At 41.3% G+C, this 24,541-nt stretch overlaps 2 protein-coding genes across 3 annotated transcripts in view; one reads left to right on the top strand and one right to left on the bottom strand.

Moving 5' to 3' along the window:
* The window catches only part of LOC107110975 (mitogen-activated protein kinase 14), a 42,727-nt gene extending 29,106 nt beyond the window's left edge, over window positions 1–13,621 (bottom strand). For both annotated transcript variants that reach the window (XM_015411840.1, XM_015411839.1), the window contains exons 1-2: window positions 13,110–13,621; window positions 4,450–4,579 (exon numbers count right to left, since the gene is read on the bottom strand). In XM_015411840.1, the coding sequence (XP_015267326.1) occupies window positions 4,450–4,579; window positions 13,110–13,225 (246 nt within the window). In that variant the 5' untranslated portion in view covers window positions 13,226–13,621. The remainder of the gene's footprint in view (window positions 1–4,449; window positions 4,580–13,109) is intronic.
* A 3,943-nt stretch (window positions 13,622–17,564) lies between these two features.
* The window catches only part of SRPK1 (SRSF protein kinase 1), a 47,903-nt gene continuing 40,926 nt past the window's right edge, over window positions 17,565–24,541 (top strand). Inside the window, exons 1-2 of the mRNA XM_015411838.1 lie at window positions 17,565–18,215; window positions 18,706–18,766. Coding sequence (XP_015267324.1) covers window positions 17,900–18,215; window positions 18,706–18,766 — 377 coding nt within the window. The 5' untranslated portion in view covers window positions 17,565–17,899. The remainder of the gene's footprint in view (window positions 18,216–18,705; window positions 18,767–24,541) is intronic.

Raw genomic sequence — 24,541 nt, 5'->3', positions numbered from 1 at the left:
TGGGCCTCAGGCCTCGCCGCTGCCGGGGGGGGAGGGAGGAGGGAGAAGGCTTGGTGGCCCTGATGCGTCTGCCTGCTGGGCTCACCTGCTGCTGCTTCCTCCTCCTGCGGAGCGCCTCCTGCTTCCGCAGGCCGGGAGCTGCGGGAAATACTCCTCCCCCCGTGAGTATCATGGGTCCCCCTTCTTGTATCATTATATTATGAACTTCTTTCAGGATTTGTTTTTTGTTATAAGTTGTTAAGAACCTTAGATTTTTCTATCCTTAGAGGAAGATCAATAGTTATAGAGTAAACATTTCACTGTACATAGAAGACAGTGATAATACAATGTCGATAAAGGGGGGAAATCCAAGGGTGCATAAAACCATGTCTATTAATCTTTCTTAAAGGAGAAAGGAAACTTAGAGAGCCACCCTAAACAAATCAACTAAGAAATAAATCCCATTTTATTCAATGGGGCTTACTCCTGAGAATTGTTTTTAGGACTGCAATCTTAATCTTGGTTTTTTGCCATCTTGGACTGTTAGTCCACCCCCCTCCCTTTTTTGCATTTTTGTAAACTACAGCCTTGTTTCTTTAGTGTATTAACAATAAGAACCTTAATACTAACACATGAATGGTAGTAACTTACAAGCTTACAGTGAAAGTTTCTTTTTGCTAGGCTTAAAGGTAATACAAAACATCTAGACACATGTGCCAGAAACCTTCTGTAATGATTTCAAGTTATATGTGTGTGTTTCTTTAAATGGTTGATAAGTGTCAGAATGAACAAGGGGGTGAAAGAGAGAAGAGTGAGTGAGATGATTGGTTGGTGACTGAGAGTGTGAGGTATGTGTGTGAAGAGAGAGAAGACAGAGTTTTCAGTTTGAAGTCAGCAGTCAGCAGCTGTCAGTTGTGGATAATCTACATAGAGTCTGAGAAGTAATCTTCCAGTTAGAATCATATAGAGATGCTGTGAAAGGCATTAAGATTCTAAAAGAGAAAGAAAAGTACTTCAGGGGGCAATTTAGGCACAATCTAATATTGTCAGAGTATTATAAGAGTGTGAGGGGGAAAAGCTGACAAGAGACCTGAGTAAAAAGTGAAAGATTTTACTGAGTAACTTAACAAAACATCTTGTAACCAATATGCTTCTTTTACCAATAAAGTTTTATCTTGTTTACTAGCAGTAAAGCCCATTGTGGAAATAAATACAACGAGATCTAGAAAGAGGCTCTGGGGGAGTGCTCTGGCTTTGGGCAAACAGTGTCATTTTGCTGTGGTGACCTCAGCAGGGTATAATGGCAGAGTCCACTGTTTTCTCCAGAGGAACTGATCTCTGCTCCCTGAAGAGCAGTTGTAATTTTGAGTGATCTGTAGCCCTCACCTGGAAATTGGCAACAATTGTTACCCAGGACGAAATGGCTGGTTTGGAGGGTGGAGTCTATGGCATTCTACCTGTCTGATGTCCCACCCCTCCGCAAACCCCACCCTCTCCAGTCTCCACCCCTCAAATCCCCAGGAATTTATTCCAACTGCCTTGCGGGGAGGGGGGTGAGTTTGAGGTGTGGAATGCAGTGAAGTCCAATCAGCTTCCATATGCAAAAGACCTTGAAGGTTCCATATGCAACTGACATTCCAACTGCCTTGCGGGGAGGGGGGTGAGTTTGAGGTGTGGAATGCAGTGAAGTCCAATCAGCTTCCATATGCAAAAGACCTTGAAGGTTCCATATGCAACTGACATTCCAACTGCCTTGCGGGGAGGGGGGTGAGTTTGAGGTGTGGAATGCAGTGAAGTCCAATCAGCTTCCATATGCAAAAGACCTTGAAGGTTCCATATGCAACTGACATTCCAACTGCCTTGCGGGGAGGGGGGTGAGTTTGAGGTGTGGAATGCAGTGAAGTCCAATCAGCTTCCATATGCAAAAGACCTTGAAGGTTCCATATGCAACTGACATTCCAACTGCCTTGCGGGGAGGGGGGTGAGTTTGAGGTGTGGAATGCAGTGAAGTCCAATCAGCTTCCATATGCAAAAGACCTTGAAGGTTCCATATGCAACTGACATTCCAACTGCCTTGCGGGGAGGGGGGTGAGTTTGAGGTGTGGAATGCAGTGAAGTCCAATCAGCTTCCATATGCAAAAGACCTTGAAGGTTCCATATGCAACTGACATTCCAACTGCCTTGCGGGGAGGGGGGTGAGTTTGAGGTGTGGAATGCAGTGAAGTCCAATCAGCTTCCATATGCAAAAGACCTTGAAGGTTCCATATGCAACTGACATTCCAACTGCCTTGCGGGGAGGGGGGTGAGTTTGAGGTGTGGAATGCAGTGAAGTCCAATCAGCTTCCATATGCAAAAGACCTTGAAGGTTCCATATGCAACTGACATTCCAACTGCCTTGCGGGGAGGGGGGTGAGTTTGAGGTGTGGAATGCAGTGAAGTCCAATCAGCTTCCATATGCAAAAGACCTTGAAGGTTCCATATGCAACTGACATTCCAACTGCCTTGCGGGGAGGGGGGTGAGTTTGAGGTGTGGAATGCAGTGAAGTCCAATCAGCTTCCATATGCAAAAGACCTTGAAGGTTCCATATGCAACTGACATTCCAACTGCCTTGCGGGGAGGGGGGTGAGTTTGAGGTGTGGAATGCAGTGAAGTCCAATCAGCTTCCATATGCAAAAGACCTTGAAGGTTCCATATGCAACTGACATTCCAACTGCCTTGCGGGGAGGGGGGTGAGTTTGAGGTGTGGAATGCAGTGAAGTCCAATCAGCTTCCATATGCAAAAGACCTTGAAGGTTCCATATGCAACTGACATTCCAACTGCCTTGCGGGGAGGGGGGTGAGTTTGAGGTGTGGAATGCAGTGAAGTCCAATCAGCTTCCATATGCAAAAGACCTTGAAGGTTCCATATGCAACTGACATTCCAACTGCCTTGCGGGGAGGGGGGTGAGTTTGAGGTGTGGAATGCAGTGAAGTCCAATCAGCTTCCATATGCAAAAGACTTTGAAACGCTGGGCGGGACTGCACAAAGCAGCCAGTCAACCCAGCCAGCGTCTTCTGACTGACAGTTCAAGCGTCCATACACTAAAGGGGCCAAATTTAGAATGTTCATATAGAATGTTCTTACTCAATTATATATAAGGAGAGATTGTTAACCCAGAGTCTTATCCTCAGAACCACATAGTCCAGTGAAGGAGCCTTAGAGCTTGGGCACAATACTGTGGGAAAGGTTAATTAAAGACTGGAATTAAATTTCTGGTGGCAGCAATAGATACTTTGAGTGAGAGAAAGAAACAACAAGAAATTTAAAACTGCATCACACCTAACCACACAAAAATAAGAGAGAGGTACTGTCACACCTTCCTTAAGAGTTCTGCCATTCAAATATTTTGCCAAAATCAGCCTTTCAATTTAGGAATCTTTCCTTCACTCAAGCACTGCCAGGTTGTGAGCAAAATATAGAGGCCTGGTTATGCTCTGATGAAGAATGCACCATTAAGAAACAAGATCTGAAGCAACACACTGGTACCGAAGTTTCAGATATTATGACAGCTGACAGTCTAGCAGAGCTTCCTTCACACAGCCTCAGTTTGAATAAGCCATCAGATCTTTTTACTACTCTGGTGTTTGCTGGTGTGACTGAAGGAATATTAAAGACAAACACATTGCACCAAAGTTCTATTTGAAAGCATTATAAAAGTCACACTTATTTGACAGCTGAAGAATATTCTGGGGTTAGAGTGGCCTAATTGTACAGATTTCCAGTACTGTGGTCAAGGCACACACATCAGTATTGGAAACTTATGTGAAGGAAGATATCCACTTTGAGGTCCTAACCCTAAAATCTTCTCCACAGCAGCATAAAGGGGAAAGAATATTTTTGCAACATTACCTCTCCAGAAACACTCTGGAACTATGAGATCATTTGCAACAGTTTCCACAGCTGATAACTGAGGCAATATTTCCTGACAGTCTGCCCTCTAAATTGGTACAATACAATCCATAAGAAAATCCTGAACAAACTCCAAAGATGTATACAGTATTTCCTCCCAAACTGCCCACAGCTACAAAGTACTCAGAGAAAACAATCCAACATTAAGCTAACACTAAAAACATTAATTAGTTAAGGAAAGTGCACCATAAAATTTGAATTGCATAGGACATTCATAAACATAATTCCCCCCAAAACCTTGTGAAACACTTTAAAGACAACCTGAACCAGTCCAGATATATTCAAAATATTACTCTTGGGGCTGGTGCAGAAGTAATCTTTCCTCATCCTATGAATAAAGAGAGCAGGAATTAATTTTCTCTCCAATTCTTCTTTTCTCAAGCACAAAATATCTTCTGCTCTTCACTAAGATGTGGTGTTATGCCTGTACCACAAGTTACTCTGCAATTAACCATGGCTTTGCTCTTAACACATGATTCAAAACAGAATTCCACACTTCTAACCCCCCCCCCCAACTTACATTTTCATGTTTCATATGTTTAAGCAGACGCAATTCACGGTAGGTCCTTTTGGCATGTATGATGGACTGAAATGGTCTGGACAATTTCTTCACAGCCACTCGCTGGGCAGTTTTAGTATCAAAGGCAGAGCTACAAAACAACAGTTTCAAAATCAGTTTTAAGAATGCATATAAATACCGACCTACAATTTCTAGGTTCTCAGTGAAAATGTGTAACAGATTATCTCATGCCCACTGGCAGGTTTTAATCTGTGTTCAAGAAGAAACAGACCACAAGCTTAAGATTTGTTCCAGAGCACTCTGGAAACAAGAATGAAAACACTCATACCAGTGTTCAGAAATATTACATGCAAAATCAGAGCTGTTCTAAAAAGTATCTATTAGTTTGGGAATTAAACTACATTTTCAAAGGAAGAATGGTAAATTGTGCAATCATTCAGTGACAGAACAAGACATAGAGCAATGACTTCCTGTAGCTTTAAGTATTTCAACCTCTCAAATTGCATTTTGTGACATTTCAGAAGCTTGTTCTTACTGCACAAAGGAGGTTGCAGAAATATGTTGCATGTCTCATTGCACAAGTCATTTGTGGAATACAGCTTCAAATACCATCCACATTTCTAGAACTCAGAAATTTGCTATGATGGCTTTTCAGAAACTTGGAAAAGATACAGTGGAGCAGACATTGCCCATAATTAGCAGTTTTCTGTCGCTTGTCATGCTCTCCAATTCAACTGTTACACTTCAAGCTGTGTGCTGGAAAACTAGAACTACCCCAATCTCCCCAAAGCACAACCAGTAAGGTTACAATGCCGCATACCTCATAAGTAGTTTAGTTTTAAACATCTCATAATTATTTTGATATAATGGACTGTTAATTTTTTCTCCTTTTAACATTTTAATGATTTTAAGGTTATATGTTTATTTTAGAGCTGAAAGCTAATTTGCTTGTATTTAACGAACATGTAATATTTTGAGCTCCCGTCTCTAGTTCCAGCTCCTGCCAACCTAGCAGTTCAAAAGCAAGAAATTGCAAGTAGATAGATAGGTACCACTTTGGTGGGAAGGTAACAGCGTTCTGTGCGCCTTGGTGTTTAGTCATGCCGGCCACATGACCACGGAAACGTCTTCGGACAGCGCTGGCTCTTCGGCTTTGAAACGGAGATGAGCACCGCAACCCTAGAGTCGGATTCGACTGGCTTTCGAGCAAGGGAACCTTTACCTTAATATTTTGATAAATGGTCTTTGACTGTAAATAAACATCATTCAATACAATCCTGCATACTGGTGTCATTGCAACTGTTGAGTACTGCTGATAATGAGCACTACTCATTATAAGCCAGACCAGTTTGGGGATTGTTCTTAACATTTAAAGTGTTTGGTTTCTCAGTTTGTAAAAGAACAGATCTCTTTCAAAAGGAAGAAAGCATAGAGCAAAACCTCCCAGAAGAGTGAGATTTACTAGACAAGAAGCTGTCTGTAATTCAGTATAGCCAATTTTACCATTCCACTGACCTTTGGGGAATTAAGCCAAGGCAGCTACAATTAAGAGAGCATTAAAACAGAGTAAACAGCCTTTCTGTTCTGCATTGAGCCTCCTCCATTAATTCTATGAATGTGTCAATCTTTCCATGCTAGATCAAAGCTAGTGTCAGCGTGGTATAAGGAGAAAGAAGCTCATTTTAATACAAAAGTTACTCTGTAGATTATGGATTTATTTTCAGTTATAACTGCTTCTGACACCCAAAATATAAAATGGAAGTTACCAAACGTCTGTACTTGCTTCTATGGAAATTTCTTTTCCTGAAGTTATTGATAAAGTGTTTTATTTTAGCCTACAGATGGGCCCCATACTCTGCATCCTGCCTTGTAATACTTTAAGTGCTTTTGTGTCGCAAGAACCAGAAAAAAAACAGTTTTAGCTAAAAGCAACATCGTTCTACTTCTGCTTTCTCTCTCTGGCACATCTAAATCAAGTTTTGCTTGACAAACTATTACAGAAAGAAACCTGATATTTAAAATTATTCTAAAGATAATTAAGTCAAACTAGCACCACACAATTTAACAAAACCAGTCTAAGTCTGTGATAATCACCAAAGTTACAAAGAAGTGTGAACAGTACAAAGCTAGAGATAGCAAACGTGATACATTTGATAAAGGCCTAACACTTCATTTCGAAATAATTTGAGCTGCATTTTAGCCAACCTGGTTTGCTGACTGACAGCACTGTGATTTGAATAAACTATAGATTCAGGTGGGGTAGCCGTGTTGGTCTGAAGCAGCAGAACAAAGTCTGAGTCCAGTGGCACGTTTAAGACCAACAAAGTTTTATTCAAGATATAACCATATAAACTAAGCTTGTTATTCCTGTTTGGTCCTTGAATCTGTTAAACATCTTCATATACTGTATGCTGATTTACTGCTCCCACCCTCTACCTGTGTGCATGCACACAGAAGCTTATACCTTGAATAAAACTTTGTTGGACTTAAAGCTTATAACTTGAATAAAACTTTGTTGGCCACTAGATTTAAACTTTGAATAAACTATGTTATTTGTAATATTATACATGCACAGTAGACCATGCTGGGCTTCATTTTAGTCACTACTAAAATGAGTTCTATTTACAATTGTTTATTTACATGGAGTAGCATTTAACAGGGTTTTACCTAACAAGGAGTACCAGCCATGTAGAATTGGATCCAGAGTACTATGAGCAGAGCTCAACTCATAAAAATGGAACCTGCCCATCCCCTCCCCTCTGGCTGCAGCCCAGGGCACTCACCCCCAAAATACAAACTCCAGGGGTTAAAAGAAGTCCCCAGTTCTAGAAGTGTGATATAGCTGTCTACAGTGGCAGAGTGGAAATGAGCAAAAATTCCCCCTCTCCCTCACTGACAATGTCCTCCTGGCAAAAAATGAATTTTGAATTTACAGTACTGTTTCAACACAAATCTGCGGTTATCTTTTTCCCAATTCTGCATCAGGCTAAACATTACACTACCCTTCCTTATGTATGCTTGTAAATTGATCTTCCCCCAAATTCCAGAATATGAACTTCTCATTGTACTGTTCATTTTTTCCGGTACAAATTTTCTGAAAGCTGCAAGCATAGTTACTGCACTTACTGCAGAGGTCCCCCCCCCCTCAAATAACATTTCAATATTTGTTTCACTCTACAAGAGGATGTAAAAAACATGCTGCCTTCTAAAATTCTCCCAATGTTTCTCAGAGCTTTAAAACTTTCACAGATGCTTTTTTAAATAATCTGAACAAAGCCAATAGCATACCCTATAAAATGTACAAATAGTACATAATAATTGTTCTACCCTTTTTCCTTCTTCAGTTAACCACTGCAAACCACTTCAAAACACTGTCTCTTCTAAACCAAGTGCACAGTATGGATCACTTTGTTTATACACATTTCCAATTATTCTTAACTGACCAGCTCACAGAATAACTCATATACACAGGATGGAATGCAGAGGACAATGTTGGGAAAGGCTTAAACTTGAAGGTGGTTAATTATATGCAAGGCTGCTAGTGCTTTATATCTGCCTTAAGAAAGCATACTAGACATCTGTCGGGTCTTGTAGATAACACTATGTACACACTTTGCTGAAGCATAGTACTGGCAGCCCAATGTGCTAGAAAAAACTAATTCAGCATGACCTACACCCAGTACCCAATAAGCCTACCCAACGCTGCTCTATCTGTCCTCAGGACTGTATAGATAACTGTACACATAATTTGGTACTGCATGCAGAAACAAATCTCACAAAAATCTTTGATTTCTTGTTTTACAAATCTAGAAATTACAGTTGTATAGTGATAAAGTCTTGTGAGCACAAACTGAGGGAACACGGCACCAACAAGCAGGGTGTATAAAACAGATTTTTCTACAAGTCAGATTTAACTTTCATCTACAATCCAATTTTTAAAAAGCCATAATGTGAAATGTGACTGCAACACAAATTATTGAGCAAAGCCTACATTTATGACTTAAATCCTTTATCCTCTATCACATTCATCATGAGACAGGAATGTTTCTTATATAAAAAACAAATCTCAAGGCTTTCTGTTCATTCAACCATTATAGATATGACACAATGGATAGTATACTATATTATGCGCTTACTTCTGAAGGCCAGGAACTGACAGGTTATCATAGGCATTGGGATCTCCATAAGGAATAATTTATGTTGCAGCAAGATCACCCAGCAAAGCCCCATATAACCTGACTGTCCTTATGCTCCTATTCTCTGCATCCTATTTGAGCTCTGGAATTTGCCTGCTTCTCCACCAATTTACTTCCCATTTCCTAGGGGGAAAAAATCAGTCTTGAAAATCTTGTCTACAAGTAATGATCAGTGTTCTTGCAGGTAGACACAGAGAAAAACAGAGAAAATTATGTTATGAATTAAGATATACATTCTATTGTGCGTGCAATTTGAAAAGTTATAGAGTAAAGTTACATAGTCAAATATACAATTTATACATGGGTTCTAACATATGACAAATGAAACATCAATACGGACAAGAACAAAGTCTGACTCCACTGGTACCTTTAAGACCAACAACGTTTCATTCAAGGTATGAGCTTTCCTGTGCACACACACACCTCCTCAGATACACTGAAATAGGAGGTAATAGTTCATACGTGTAGAATAAAACTTTGTGGCTCTTAAAGGTGCAACTGGACTCAAACTTTGCTCTACTGCTTCAGACCAACATGACTACTCACCTGGATCTATCAGTAAGGACAATCCTCAAACAAAAAACTTTAGTCTTTTCTGTTGGTGATTTGAATCCACTGTGCTAGCATAACTTCTAGCACGTGTGTGTGGGGAGGCATACGGAAGACAACTGCAGTTCAGTGCCTTCTTTCATCCCCGTGACTCAGAGACAGGATTAAATTAGGTAATATAAGCATATATATTCTTATTTTCATAAGTATATAAGGGTACAGAACTTCAATCTTCTTGGCTAAACTGGAAGGGTGGGAGGGTGACCATCCTGCAAAGCTATCACAAGAACAACTAAATGGACTAACAGCAATGCTTAGTAAAGGAGGATATGAAAAACCACCATGCTAGAGGATAAGCAGGTAGGGCTAATTCTGTTGTACTCCTAAGCATTAGTTGAGAGAAACAAGGAACAGTTCTTTTAAAAAAGAAAATTAGACAACTTTGCTGCTGATAGTCTGCTCTAACAGTGACAATAGCACAGCAGATGAACTACAGATGTCAGCTTGAGAACCAGGGACATATACCACTGAGTTCAGGTTTCAAAGCCCCCCAGGTTCTATAGAATTGTGAAAGTTAGGTCAGGAAGTTGCATCACTATATTTTAAACATACTTCTACCCTGCCGTTCCTGTTATAAAAAGACCCAAAGCAGTTAGCTACTGTGAGAACATATGACATGCTACTCTCTTATGTGACATAAAAGGAAAACACAAGCAAGTAAAATACTGCCTCATGAATTCCTGAACCAAGAAATAAGACAATAGCTTCAATTTTTTAGGGAAAATGTACAAAACACAAGACTATTTTGTTCAACAGTAAATTAGATTAATGTGACATTCTTTAAATTGATCTATGTAGCTATGGAACAACAGAAGTGTTAAATCTGATCCTTTGGTTCTCAAACCAAACAGGCAAGCACTGTTTATATGTTCATGCATCTCTTTCAGAGTTTTTACAATGGTTATGACAAACATAAGAATCCTAAAAATGCTGAGGAAAACCTAAGAATTTTGTTGCCTGAGTCAGCCATTTATCTTGAATTGTAATAAATGATTCATTTATCTTGAATTGTATTTTGCACCCATAAACAACAGTATCCTTCAGAATTACTTGTGTCACAAGTACCCTGGACAATATGTTAGCTTGAGTTAAGACTAATTTAATTCAATTTAGCCATCTGTCCCAAATCCTGTTTAAAACATATATGAGCATCAAGCTGATGCCCTTTGCAATAGTCAATATGCAGCGTACTATGGAATACCAACTTATCAACAAGCTGGGATACTTTCTGAATGCTGGGAAACAGCATTTCCCCCACAATGTATGCACTTGCTGAGGCAGTGTCATCTGGGTGATTCAGCAATGGTTGTGTAGTTTCAACAGGTAAGCTGCATCATCTGGAAAGGCTGAGAGTTTATCGAGAAAGAGCAGGATAATATTTTCTGCCTCCACCCAGTATGATAGTAGTGCATTAATATACAGACACACCTTGCCTACTGATTGGTACTAGTGGTTTCTTCAGGCAGAAGAGTCATCAGGCGTATTGTACTCCATTATCTAAAATAAAGACGCACTTTACTTTCTTTATATCTGTGTAGCATCATACACACCTCTGAATTTCCTCTTGCAGAGTTATCAGTAGCCATGGTAACATTCATAGTTTGGGGTTCTTAAGGCTTCTATTTTAGCTGTGTGCAAGAAGGTAGTACTAATGGCACAAACACTTATTACATGGTGCTTGTGACACTTCTAGGAGGTGCAGCACAAATCTCTTTCCTGTTTACCAGTGCCACTCTGAATATCATGCTAATTTTAAACTTCGCCTACACTAGAAAAGTAAAATTTCCAGAAATTTTGAAGTCATAGGAAAATGCAGTGCCCCCCTCGCAGAAAAAATGGACATTTTGAAATATATGCAATATTTACTTGCCAATAGAATCAAAACTTTATTTACTGATTTAACAACATGAAATGCATTATTTATAAGTCAGTCTGCATATAAAATTATAGTTAAATAACTTCTTTAAATAATCTTTAAATAACTTCATTTTCTGTAAGAAAAATTGCAAGCATACACACTACTGGAAATATAATTATCATCTATTGTACTGCTAAGCTACCATAGCCCGTCTATCTTTAATTTTTGCCACATGAGGTGTAGGAAAAAATAAATATTAAAGGTGGAAAAATTCTTTAGTGAACAAAAGGAAGTGTATTATTTTTGGGGGGAGGGGGGGGAACCTTCATATAATCACAATAGGTAGGAATGCCAGCATGTTTGGATTGTAAGATGAACTTTATAACACTGAAAACACTGAACTCTTTAATAGTGTATTACCATTAAAATATTATAGGATATTCATTGTTGTCAAAAGATTTTACATTTAAACAAAAAATCTTGAACATATATTGTATATGTCTACAATGTAAGAGGGGTTTTCCCCCTTCAGTGCTCCCCTAAATGTCCCAATTTTTCAGCTGGAAAAAAAAATTAGAAAGTCAACAGAATTTTCATGCTGCAAATTTGGAATGAGTAAAATGTTTTGCAAGATGAGGTTTTCCTCACTGAAAAAAAATTTCATAGCATTTTTTTTTCAGTGCTACCCCAAACTATCCAATTTTTCCATTGGGACAATGGAAATAGTCCTCAGAATTTTTCACGTGGTGCATTCTGAATGTCAAAAACCTTTCCTTAAAAACATTTTAGTCATTATAAAACAAAAAAAAATTTTCACAGTGATTTCCCCCAGCATTTCCTCAAATCTTCCACTTTTTCCATGGGAAAAAGGGAGGGCATGGGGGCAGTAAGAACCCCCCCAAATTTCCCCAGCTTTTTTCCTAAGCCCTCAAATCCCTACCCCCCACACACACATTTCCCCCCTTCTTAGTGAGTATGCATTCCAATTATAGAAAAAGTCCTTGCTTGCTAAGACTGGGCATAATGGGTAGACTATTGGCCAGAGAGAGCGATTTAAAGCCCTAGGAAACCATAAGGCTCATTGGGTGATTGTGGGCCAGCCACACTTTTCCTCTAGTGTACTGTGAGGACAAGACTAAGGGAAGGGAGAATGGAACCAAGTATACTGCTCTGAGCTCTTTGGAGGAAGTACAGAAGTACAGGGTAAAAGTGTAATCTATAATAATAATAATGACCCTAATCCTTTCCACTATGCACATACAAGAATCTCACATGATATGGCCAATCTGAAGGAAAGAATATAGCAAAAGCAACACGGGAAACAAGCTCTTACTGGAAAGTTCCTAAAGTTATAAAGCCACTTAAGCTCTTCCTTAAAACAAAAGGATCAAACATCCCCAAAACATCCAGCAATTCGCAAGTGAAACTGAATAAAGAACCACCAAGCAACCATTTATTTCAATACTTGTTTATCCAGGCACTGAAAAGCCAAGATCACAGTCAGTGTTCTGCATTTGCAGATAGAAGGAGAGTGAATTTTATGGAGTACAGAACGACTGCAGGAGGAATAAAGATGCCAGAACACTGCAGCAAGCACAGCGACAGCGTATACGTACATGTGTCATGTACGAGGCCAGTACTAACCTATGGGGCACCGGCTTCGAAGTAAAAGAAATCCAACAGGCAAGACTTCACCTGCCACCGAAGTTTGGGTCCTTAAAATCCGCCGCCCCCCAACCCAACAGGCTTCCCAAAGGAGAAAAACCTCCTCCTTCTGAAGCCAGTCTGAGTACCTCCAACCACCGCGAATGAAGCACAACGATCGCCAACCCCTTCTCTGCGAGAGGCCCTGAGAGCAGGAACGTGGACCTACCATCCCTCGACTCCGAGCAGTGGCAGGAATAGGATTGGGGGTGTCGGGGTGTCGGTCAGAACCATGCACGCAGTGTGGCCAACAACTACGCCTGCAAACGAGCCAAGTTTCCCCAACAACTCACCAGACAGAGCCGTAAGCCCCAGAGCCCACCGGCGAGAGGTTCTGGTATCGCTCAGGCACCTCCCAGACCGTCTTGTTCAGTTCTTGCCGATAGAACTTGGGCCGCTCCTGGGTCATCTCGACCCCAAGCCCGCCCCACCCAGCGCGGCTGGGAGGGGGGAGACTTAGGCAGGGGACCGGTGGCTCCTCCCCCTGCAGAGAAAGGGGGCTTCTCACCCGGAGGCCGGAGCTGCAGACGGGGTCGCTCGATCCCTATGGCCTCCGCAGACAGACAGGGACTGCAGGCTGGCCCGAGCACCTCAAGCCTCGGTTCCCGTCAAAAGGGGGAAGGGAGGGAAAGCGGCTTCTGGCTCCGCGGCAGGGTCACCCGCGTTGCCAACTAAGGGTCAATACGATGGGGTTTTTTTTGAGGAGGCCAGAGCTTATACGGGAGAAGCGGGGGGACGAGCAGACAAGCAATGACGACGACTCGCCACTGTCTGACTTCTCCCGACCTCTTCCTAGATCCCCGACCAATCGATCACTCAAGTCTCGCGAGATGTGAGACACGGAAACGCTCGAGGCAATGCCCCAATATGGAACCTGGCGCTTAGAATTCTATGCGCTCAGCCGCTCAGCCCGCAAGAGGAGTATCTCGCGATAACTGGACAGGGATAAGATGACAGCGGAGGTGGAGTTTGACGTCGGGAAGTGGTGTGGTGCTTCCGAGGAAACAACGGCGTCAGGCTGTACAGTGTGACTCCGGTCTAAGCACAATGAAATGAATAAAATCACTCGGCATGGCAGGCTTGTTAAATTGAAGCGCATTTCTCTAACTGCGCAAAGAAGTGCAAAATTCAAAATCTCGTGAACTCCCACCCCCCACAGTACTGGGGGAGATACACGATAGTCGTTTCGACGCTCATAAGTATTTCCCTTCACACTATGTGAGCTGTAGTGGCTTAGCTAGCCTTGGAAGATTATGGTGCTTAATCCTGCAATCGTGGATGGTCACTGTGCCTGCTTTGTATACAGTGGAACTTGGCAGAGAAACTTCATTTCTTTCATTTCATTGCATTGAATTCACGGTTTACATTCGTCTTCATGTCAAAGCATACATATCTCCCAATTAAAGACGCACTACATGTATGTGAAAGTGGACTCTAGCTCATGAAAGCTGATGCTACAATAAAGCTGCTACTTTTATGGCTCTATACAGGGCTTTTTTCTGGGGGAAGGCACTGGAACAGAGTTCTGGAACCTCTTCAACAAAATTATTTTTAAAATCTTTAAAAGTACATGAGTATATAGTATACAGATTGAAAATTTCATTTCCCTTTTGAGAGTTCCAGCAACGCCCCCCCAGCCCTGGTTCTATAAGAATTTTTGTTTTGCTGTAACAAACATGTTTTCGCCTCCCAAAAATGTAAACTGATTTGTTTTTACAATAATTGTTTTTACAATTGCTGTTTACAATAAGAATCCCATATTCATTGTGATTGTCTATTACAATCCATTTAATCAATAATTGAACTGAATTATATTCCTAGATTCCATAAATTCTGATGACCAACATTCACAGCTAGTTTTTTTGTGCAAATTTATTATTTTCATTTATAGTCCACCTTTCTCACTAGGACACATTACAAATATGATTTTAAAAATTCAGTCAGTCACTAAGTGGATTATAAGATATAACATTTGAATCTAAAGACAAAAATTGTAGAGGATCTGAGATTGTAGAACAGGGGGAGGAGTAAGGGAACAAAACAATGCACGCAACAATATGTTTAAGGCAACCTCTCAAACTGAACTATTAGACTGCAGCTTTGAACCTTCTACAAAAAGCCTCCTGAATAATTCAGTTTTGCATATTTTGCAAAAGGACAGAAGTAGGTGGCAGGCTTCCTAATAACCTCAGTCAGACCATTCCACAATGTAGGAGCCACCTGGAGAATTGCTGATTTTGCAGGTTTGCAGCGTGGCACTTTCAGAAGGCTTTGCTCAGATAAGTGGAGCTGTCTTAACAGAACACAGAAGAGGATGTCCAGCGAGTATGTGGGTCCAGTGCCTTTAAGGCTTTTCTAAGGGGATAGCTAACACCTTGCAGTTCTTTCCCTTTGCATTAACTCTGATTTGCAACTTTACTGTCCATTAAGCTTGACTAACCTTGGGTTGCCATTTTTTCTCTAACAGAGTCTTTAAGTATCTTTCAGAACTTAACAGCATGCAGGAATTCAAGAAAAGTTGCTATTCCCATCACTGCACAGGGACCCGAGACTTCAGAGAAACACTGTCAGTCAGAATAGACAATACCAACCTTGATGGACCAATGTATACATCTGTAAGAACAAACCATTGCATGTTCCCTTTACAAATGAAACTAGGGACCACATAAGTATGGGATTTCAATAACACATTCAGCTGTACATGCATTTAATGTAACATGAGAATTACTAAATGTGCATAGAAACAAAAATCCAGTGTACATTGTACATGGCTTGTACGTGTATTCGGTGTAACTTGTGAACAGGGCTGCTACTAGGCAGTTTCATGTGTTCATATGCACCTGAGTGCCATAGAAAGCTACACCTGATGGTTTAGTGCCTGTTAAAGTTGTACCACCTCTAAGAAAGTAAGATTCTATTTTGTTCTTTCATGTTCCTGATATTTTATAAAGGCAATAGGACTATTATGATGTTCAAGGACTATGTTCCAAAAGCTGAGCCGGTAAAGGGAACTAGAATGTAGGTTACACTACAGTGGACAGCATATCTATATATCTAATAGCAACATGTGGCCCGCATCTGCAGATACATAAATTCATTTGGGACCACACTGATACTAAATATATTTTTCTGCAAACTTGGGGTGCTGAGAGCTGCTCTGGCCTTAGAGCAGCTGCCGACACACTGGCACTGTCGCCACTGGGCTTAAGGTGGATGGTGGGGCCTGGAGCCACAATGGGGGCTGATATGGAATTCTCTTACGAGTTTTACGGCCTCCCACTTGTATTATCAGTTTGCCATATTTATTACCTTGGTCTCACCATATTGTTATCTATCAATGTAACTCCACCTTTTGGCACAATTAACAGATACTGTCTAATACTTATGCTTTATTTTCAGATTTCTGTCTGAATGTCTTATTCTTTTGATTGCCCTGACTTACATTGTGGAATCTGCCTCGAGTCTCAGTGAGAAAGATGGACTATAAATAGTGTAAATCAATTTTTTTAAAAGTGCATGGCAGGAGGTATGTCGCTTACTTAGCCTATGGTCTTCTGTTTGGACTTAGCTTTGAAAGGAGTGGAATGCACTTTCCAGTATATGCAGGTGGAATCCTGACATTGTGGATTAGATAGGATGGCATTCCAGGTGGCCACTACCAAGCCTCTCCCTACCTGTACAGGCTGCTTCCATGTAGAAGTGTTTCAATTCGGAGTGATTTTTTGGAGGTTTCACACATCATGCTGTAATTGCTTTGTTTCAAGGTTTTCCCCATCCTCAATATACTCTTGCCCAAACTTGCTTTACTCAGCTTTTTGGAGAGAATACAATTCAAATGTATCAGCACACCATCAGGAAAAGAAAATGCACATTTTCCTGACCTATAAAGGTCCTCCCATATCAGTGTCATTTCCCCACTGTCAGCTCTTGTGGGCACCCAGAGTTGAGCGAACAGCTAACTCAATGAATTGAAGCTCTAGAGCCAACGTATATGCCTCTGCATTCACTGTAGCAATTAAAGCAACGTGGAAGACGTTTAATCAACCTGTGTTGTTCTTATTACACAGTCATACTTCTGTTCCTTCCATAGGTGCAAGCTTAGTTCCACACAGCTGCAAAATACAAACTGGTAAAGGCATCTCTGGCTATCCTGGTCCTTGATAGTAAATAGAATCTGCAGACTGGGCATGCTAGTATCCATGCAGTGTATCCCAGTACTATGTGTGAAATATACTGGGTTCGACACCTGTTAGTGATCAGCTCATAGTTTATTGTGATTTCAGCTCCGAAGGAAAGACAACTCTAGCAGGGCCAGGTAAAACGGCACACCCATCACACACCCACTCCGAACAATAGGCTATTTACAGAGGCACTCCTGGGTGATAGGTCCATCACAGGATCCTAGCAGTCCATTGTTCTGTGTCCCCAAACTGGGGCTGATGAGATTAGGCTCAATACAACAATGTGTGTCTACTGACATATTTTAAATAAGATGCATATATTAATATATGACTCATAAAATTTCAGTTATAAACCAGATGACAGGACAAAACTGTATACAAAGTTTTAATGAACTCAAAAACAAAACACAGGAAAAGCAACAGAAAGTTATTTTTCAAGAATATTAGAAATGGTCTAAACGCCACATACAAAGACGTTGTGCCACAAATACACCACTAATAGCCGTTAACACTACGATCCAAATTTCATTCGTGTGTATTTTTAAACTACGCTTGTTGTAAGGCTGATATAAATTCAGTGCCGCAATCCACCGCGACATCTACCGGTGGAAGGAGCACATAACAAAACACAATCTACCGGAACGCGCCGCTTACTTTTGTAAGGCAGCGTCTCCACGGCTTTTTGTCTGCTTACTTCCTCGTCCAATCTGTGAGTTCAGAGCTCGCCCAGAATCATAAAGGCTGACAGCTGCATCACAATCCCTTCTCAAGCGGCTGAGTGCCGTAACTGTTTGCGTGGGGTTTACGTCGCCCCAGTAAGTCCGGCGAAACCTCGAGAGAAAGTGAGACAGGGAACGATCAAAACAAAGCCGTGGGCAGGAGGAGGTGCGTGCACTGCGCACATGGGCCAGGGTGAGGCAGGACAGGCACCCGATGCGCGGCTCCCACCCCTGCCGCTCATGCAGACCCGCGGGCGGTGCCGGAGTCGCTTGGAAGAGCCAGGGGGAGTGGCCTTTCTGAGCAGCCCCAGCTCGGAAGGAAGTGACAGCAGCATCGTCGAGGACATTTGGTGGCGCGCGCAACGGCGCGCGAAGATACCGGCTGTACGCACGCGCCGACCGGCTCGTCCGCGCCCAGCGCAAGCGCAGGGGACGTCCTTAGAGCGCACGCGCGGGGGGTCGGGGGGGCTGCCGTCTCTGGCCGCCATGGAGAGGAAAGGTAAGCTCCCTTGGTCTCTCTAGCTCTCCCCTTCCCCCCCAGTAGCAGCCCCCCCCCCCACGCACCTCTAGTCAGGCTTCACCTCCGCCTGTTTCTGCGCTTTGGGGTTCGTGACCTCCCATGCCCTTAGCTTTTTCACACGAGCAGACTTTCCTCTCAGGTTGAATCTTGTTGTTTGTTACTCCTCGATTCCTTGTTGAGATTAACTGCCTGTTCCTTAGATATCTTGAAAAACAAACCCGGCCGCCCGCCGTGAGTAGGAGATTAAGAAGACTGAAAAAGACGAGTGACTCTGTAGGCAGCTTTCATTGGCTGTTGTTTTAAAATAGGGGTGAAACATTCTGGGATAAGCGTATGACTCTAATCAGTGTTGCCCGAGAATGAATCCTTTAAACCCAGGAAAACCTGATAGGTTTGATGCTGACTGTGTAGTTTTCTCTTTCTATCTCCAAACTTCTTGATGCTTCTCCTGTTGTTCATTGTCTCCTAGTTCTAGCACTGCAAGCTCGGAAGAAGCGGACCAAAGCTAAGAAGGAAAAATCCCAGAGGAAGTAAGTGTGGTCCTACTGCCATTTCAAACCAGGATGAGGTGGTGTTACAGGCAGTGATAACTGCCTGAACTCGTGTATGGAAGCCAGTCTGGTAGACATTGTGATCAATTAAATAAGTACTCTGTCACACCTTCCTCTCTTACTAGACTCTTTACTGTTAAGTCAGTCCTGAAGACAGTCTCATATATACTGTGACTACTCTAAGAATGATGTTTAGTGACTCTGTAAAACTGTGCCTTAGAAAATTTGTTCATAGTGTTAGCAGTCTTCATCTCAACTTTTAGACTTTTATTAAAGCAAATGTGTCGATTTAAAATAAGCAGGTTTATAGACTGAATGGATCATAATTTTGTTTATCAATTTAATTATTTTTTTATGTAAATCATAAACATTGTGCAGAAAATTTTGAAGCTTAGATGTGGCTGTTATAGTGGGTTCTTCTTGTCAGCCCTAGGTTTCATGCAGTATTTGTTTGGGGTTGTTTCTATAAGTCATTTAAGCATCTTTATTTATTTATTTATTTATTTATTTCTTCGACTTGCTACCCCGCTCTAACCCCCGAAGGGGTCTCTGAGCGGCTACAGTTATTCGTTATCCCTAACCTATGGCCACAATTCTTAGGGGTGGGGACATCCCTACCGGCACCCAGTGGAAAAACTGAACATCTTGAAAAAATACTTCAGAAAGTTTCAAATGATACATTGAACAAGAATATTAGTTTGCAAGTAAATTTAACAAATGGGTAAGTAATTGGTTATGTTTGCAGTTCTGTACAGTACTGGTATAAGCTTCAATAGGAATGCTTTCCTTAGGTTGAAGAGCAGAAATTATTGTAAATAGCTTGCTGACCAGCTAGAGAAGAGATGTCTTTCCATATCCACTCTTTCACTAAGTTTTCTGTGGTTTTGACTATACAATATTTATAACTTGAATATTCATTCATGCTGACACTTTTGGAAACTTTTCAAAAGGCCTCTAGAACATACGTCTGCAGATATTCCAATACATTTCCCTGTTTCATACTTGCAGTTGACATAACTAGCAGGCCCAGAGCTAACTTGTTCATCTGAATCTTAATCCTCTTCTGCCCTTTGCTGCTTGTTTAATCTTTTTCCACCCAGTTCCTTTGATTTTGATAGTGAAAGAAGTCACAGAGCTCATGCTTTGTGTAAATAAAGACTTCACGTTCAATCCTTTGCATATCCATTGTGGAGGAGTCATAGCTGTCTGTAGTGAAGTACTGCTTCATAGCAGCGGGTTCAGTTTATGGGATCTGCTCTTAAAGGGTCCTAGATAGCAGTGCTGGGAAAGATCTCTGCCTCTTAGGCTGCGGAGAACCACTACTAATAGGAATGCCAAAATTCTTTGCCTGTTCCCTGTTTTGCTCATTCCTTGTTCAATTTATTGTTTCATTAGCATGTGACATTTCTCTCCTTTGAACAGTTTTGTAGCAAATTTGAATTGGAAGGAATATTATTATTATGACATTAACTATTTGCCATAGAATTGTTTTCAGTACGGCCTTATTTCACATATCAGCTTTGTAACTCTGGAATATTTGAATCTGCCTTGATATGACTTTTTGAGTTTCTGTGCTGAATTATCACTGGATTCAGATATTTACTGCTTTATCACAGCAAGCCAAAAATAAATTAAACTCTAGTCTTAACAGCATTGCTCATAAATTAATCTTGAGTGCAAGGCTTTTACAGCATGTTAATTTAAGCAAGGTATCTTCCTGTTTACTGATAACGCACTAGGAAATTTGCTGTATGACAGATGCATGGAACAGAAGAACAGCCAAACATGTTCTTAAGAGAATGTGAGAAGCATAGTTTATTGCTGTTTAGACAGTAGATATAGTGATCATACAGGGTCTTAATTTTCATATCTCTTTGATATTTTAAAAGTTTGAAGAATCTTAAAAGAAAGCAGGGCTGTGGACAGAGATGCAATAGAAAAATGACTGTTAAACTCTACTATACCATATTTATCGGACAAAAGCAGAAGGCACAGAGCATAACTTTTCCTTGGAAGAAAAATTCTCAGAGGGCTCAGTAGACCGCAATTAATTTTTTTCAATCCCCCCCATGCTTATCATACTCCCAAGGAGCACAGCAAGATTGTCTCGTTTTTAGTATGTCAGATTAGGTCTTGGGAGACCCACATTCAAATTTCTGTTTGAGCATGAAGTTTTCTGGCTGACCTTGGGCTGGTTACTCACCCTAATACAGCACACAATACATTTACGTTTAAAAACAACATACATAGAATGCAAATTAAGATAAAGAATGCAAAAAAAGCAAATAAAATAACATAGTATGCCGCAACAAGTCTAAGTTGCATGTACAATAAATAATGGATCTCAATAATGGATCTCAATATTAGGCAACACACCCCTAATGTAACCAATATTACAAGAGCTTACAGAGCTCTTCTTACAGGGGCTACTGTAAGCTCTTGGAGGATTGACTACATTAGGGGTGTGTCACCTAATATGCAAGTTCCTGCTACAAAAAGAGCCTTGAGTCCAAACGCATTTCGGCCCAGAGGGCCTTCCTCAGTGGTCTAAATTGTACTAACATTCATGTTAAAATGTAAATATAAAATATCTTTTTCAGGCCAAGCAGGTTGTGTATGAGTCACTGAAAAAGTGTTGCTCCAGATGATAGTTATAAATCAAGACCTACATTTACTGTAACTGTGAACCACCACGCTGTCCTTGGCCATTGCTTTGTTTCCAGTGTGTGTTGACGTGTAAACCAAAAATGAAGGTTTACATGTCAACACACACTTGGGAATAGAGCAACAGCAAAGGATAAAATGGTGGTTCATCATTACCATCTTTGATGAGTGGGCTCCTTAGTATATGGAGGCCTGATTTATAACTATTATATTATATTTGAAACAACACTTTTTCGGCGACTCTTAGACAATCTGCTTGGCCTGAAAAAATATATTTTGTATTTACATTTTAATGTAATTGCTAGTACAATTTAGACCACTGAAGAAGGCCCCCTGGGCTGAAATGCATTTGGTCCTGTGGCTATTATATATGCATGTCCATTATTGAGATCTGTTGTTGTTGTTTTTATCATTATTATCATCATCATCATCCTGCCCTCCCTGCCGAGGCAGGCTCAGGGTGGCTTACAACAATTCAAGAATACAATTAAACACAGTAAAATACAATAAAACCTATCATAACCTTATAAATTACTTAAAATAATCTTTAAAAACATAAATACATAAAACGCTGGAGTACTCAAACAACAAGCGGAGCAGTTCTTATAAAATAGTTTAGGTGCCTGTTGAATGTCAATATTTTCATATGAGCACAATTCTAATTTATTATGTGGCGAGCACAGGCTAGGAACCTCGGTGGAGGACCCAGGTTGCAGGCTGGAAAGCCAGGGCACAGGGCTCCTTAGTTGAATGCCTGGTGGAAGAGCTCCATCTTGCAGGCCCTGTGGAACTTTAATTAGTCCTGCAGGGCCCTGATCTCTACTGGGATCTCATTCCACCAGGATGGAGCTGCCACCGAGAAGGCCCTGGCTGCCGCCAGTCTGACATCCCTGGGGCCTGGGAGGGCTAGCCGATTTTGTGCCCCTGAACGCAGTGCTCTCTGGGGAACGTGTGAGGAAAGGCAGTCCCTCAGGTATGCCGGTATTGTATGTAACTTACACATGTTGCTGTATACTATGTTCCGAGCTTTGATTTGCATTCTGTGTATGTTGTTTTTAATCTTAAATTTATTGTGCACTGTGTAATAGTTGTATTTTATTTCGTATTTTAACTGCTCAACCTTTAAGGTTCCTAACTTGATTATCAGGTTGGGTCCCCTCCCCACTTTGTTGTTTCCTACTCACCCTAATACTCACAGATTTTCCTGGTTACTCACAGATTTGTGGTCACATGGTAGTTGTTCTATGGGGGAAGAAAAGGATAAAAGTGTAATAAATAGTTCATTGTGGGGAGCAGGAGGTCTGTGTGTGCCTCTTAAATCCTGGTGGAGCCCCTGTTCTGCACCCATGTCCCCATCTGCATTATCCCTGAAGGGGAGAATAGGAATAAGGAAATCCTTCCATCTGCTGACTCTTTGCAAGAGGAAGAGTCATGAATATGGTGCTGATGAACAAATTTAATTACTTCATTTAACGCTAATGTTATTTGCCTCAAACAGTATTTCCTTTTATGAATAAGATAGTTATGTTAGTGTGTATTCTGAACTGTCTATTATTTGTAAGATGTTTTAAGGATACTGATGATGTAAGATAAAAATATTTAAATAATGCTTATTTGTATGTAAGTGTGCAAAAGCTTACAGAAGCCTACGGAAGATTTTACTGACCCGTCTTCCCACACATACCTGTATTAGTCATCTGTCTTGTAAAACAAAAAAGAATTAGCTTTCATAAAGCTTCCCTGCCTACAGGCAATTCTCAGTGCAGATAATAAAGCAAGTGCTCATTGATAATCTGCAGTAATGGGTATGGTATCTGAAAAGAGCAAATAGCAAATCTCTGCTGAAAGCTTACACTCCAAAAGAAAGAAGAAGGAAGTGAGTACAAAAAGCAGAGAACAAGTGAACAATGAAAATTTACATTGGCAGTAAATCACACGGGCCAGATATCGCGGGGGGGGGGAGGCGTGGCAAATTGCCCCGGCACAGTTTGATCCGCGATTATACGATCAGATGCGCTGGCGGCACACCATGGGTCCTTCCCTTGGCACCGGCGTGTAAACGAGAGGCTGGAGGGGAAAGCCGCGCACCAGCGTGATCACACCGCGGGCATCCGGAGGCAGCCCGTGGCAAACCATTTGCCAGTACTTTGGAGGTACTACTTTTTTATTGCGCTTCCCAGATGTTGGGGTGTGATTGCGCACCACCTGTGGCTCTCCCGTGGCAAGTTCGCCGTGTTTATCTGTTTAAATTTATGGGACTACAGCCTGACTGAATAACCAAAGAACATGAATGTTTATACATAGCTGGCATTTTGCAGTGTGCATGCTCAGAGAATCTCTTCACACACTTTTTCAGATGTGTACCTAATAATACAAAATGTGACTACAACAGACAAATGTTTGAAAATATGTGTATTCTATGGATATGCTTGGACTGGACTGGCAGAATATATGCTCGTTGACGAACCTGGGTTTAGAACTCTTTAATTTACAAAATGGCTCCGGGTTTACTGCTGTAATAACTCAAGGTTGTCAAATTAACTGAGCCATCAGATCTAATCAGAGTTGTTCCCATTGGTGGTAGACGCATCTTAACTAGCTAGTGTGCATAAAAGGAGGATTCTTACTTCTCTTCCTTGGAGATGGAAAAGAACTCCTCGTCGTCGTCTTCTCCTCCAAGCACTGGAATTAGTGCAGAGATACAGTGTTTCCTCACAGAAGGTTTTAAGCATTGCCTTTCATCCTTTGTAAATATACGGGACAACTGGGGTGGGCATGCAAAAGAGAAGCTCAGTGAAGTTCTTTTCTTTTCTTTTCTTTTTGCAGCTTCACTGAATTACCCCCAAATCCCCATACTACAAGGTTTTGAGGAAGCCTGGGTCTTTGGGAGAGAGAGTGAAATTAATTGGTCTTAGGCTCCTCCCCCCCCCCCCCTGCTGGTAAATAGCCCTTTACTGTCATCAAGTTTGAACTATCTGTCTGACTCCAGTAGCCACATGTTCTTGTCACATACAAAGTATGGACCTGGCGTAAAGCAGGAGGTTGGGACTTATGAGTTGGATGTGGTTCCTAGTTTCACAGAAAATGTGT

Source organism: Gekko japonicus, unplaced genomic scaffold (genome assembly GCF_001447785.1).
Source record: "Gekko japonicus isolate JY-2015 unplaced genomic scaffold, Gekko_japonicus_V1.1 scaffold309, whole genome shotgun sequence".
Lineage (NCBI taxonomy): Eukaryota > Metazoa > Chordata > Lepidosauria > Squamata > Gekkonidae > Gekko > Gekko japonicus.
This window is presented reverse-complemented; position numbering and strand designations above follow the sequence as displayed.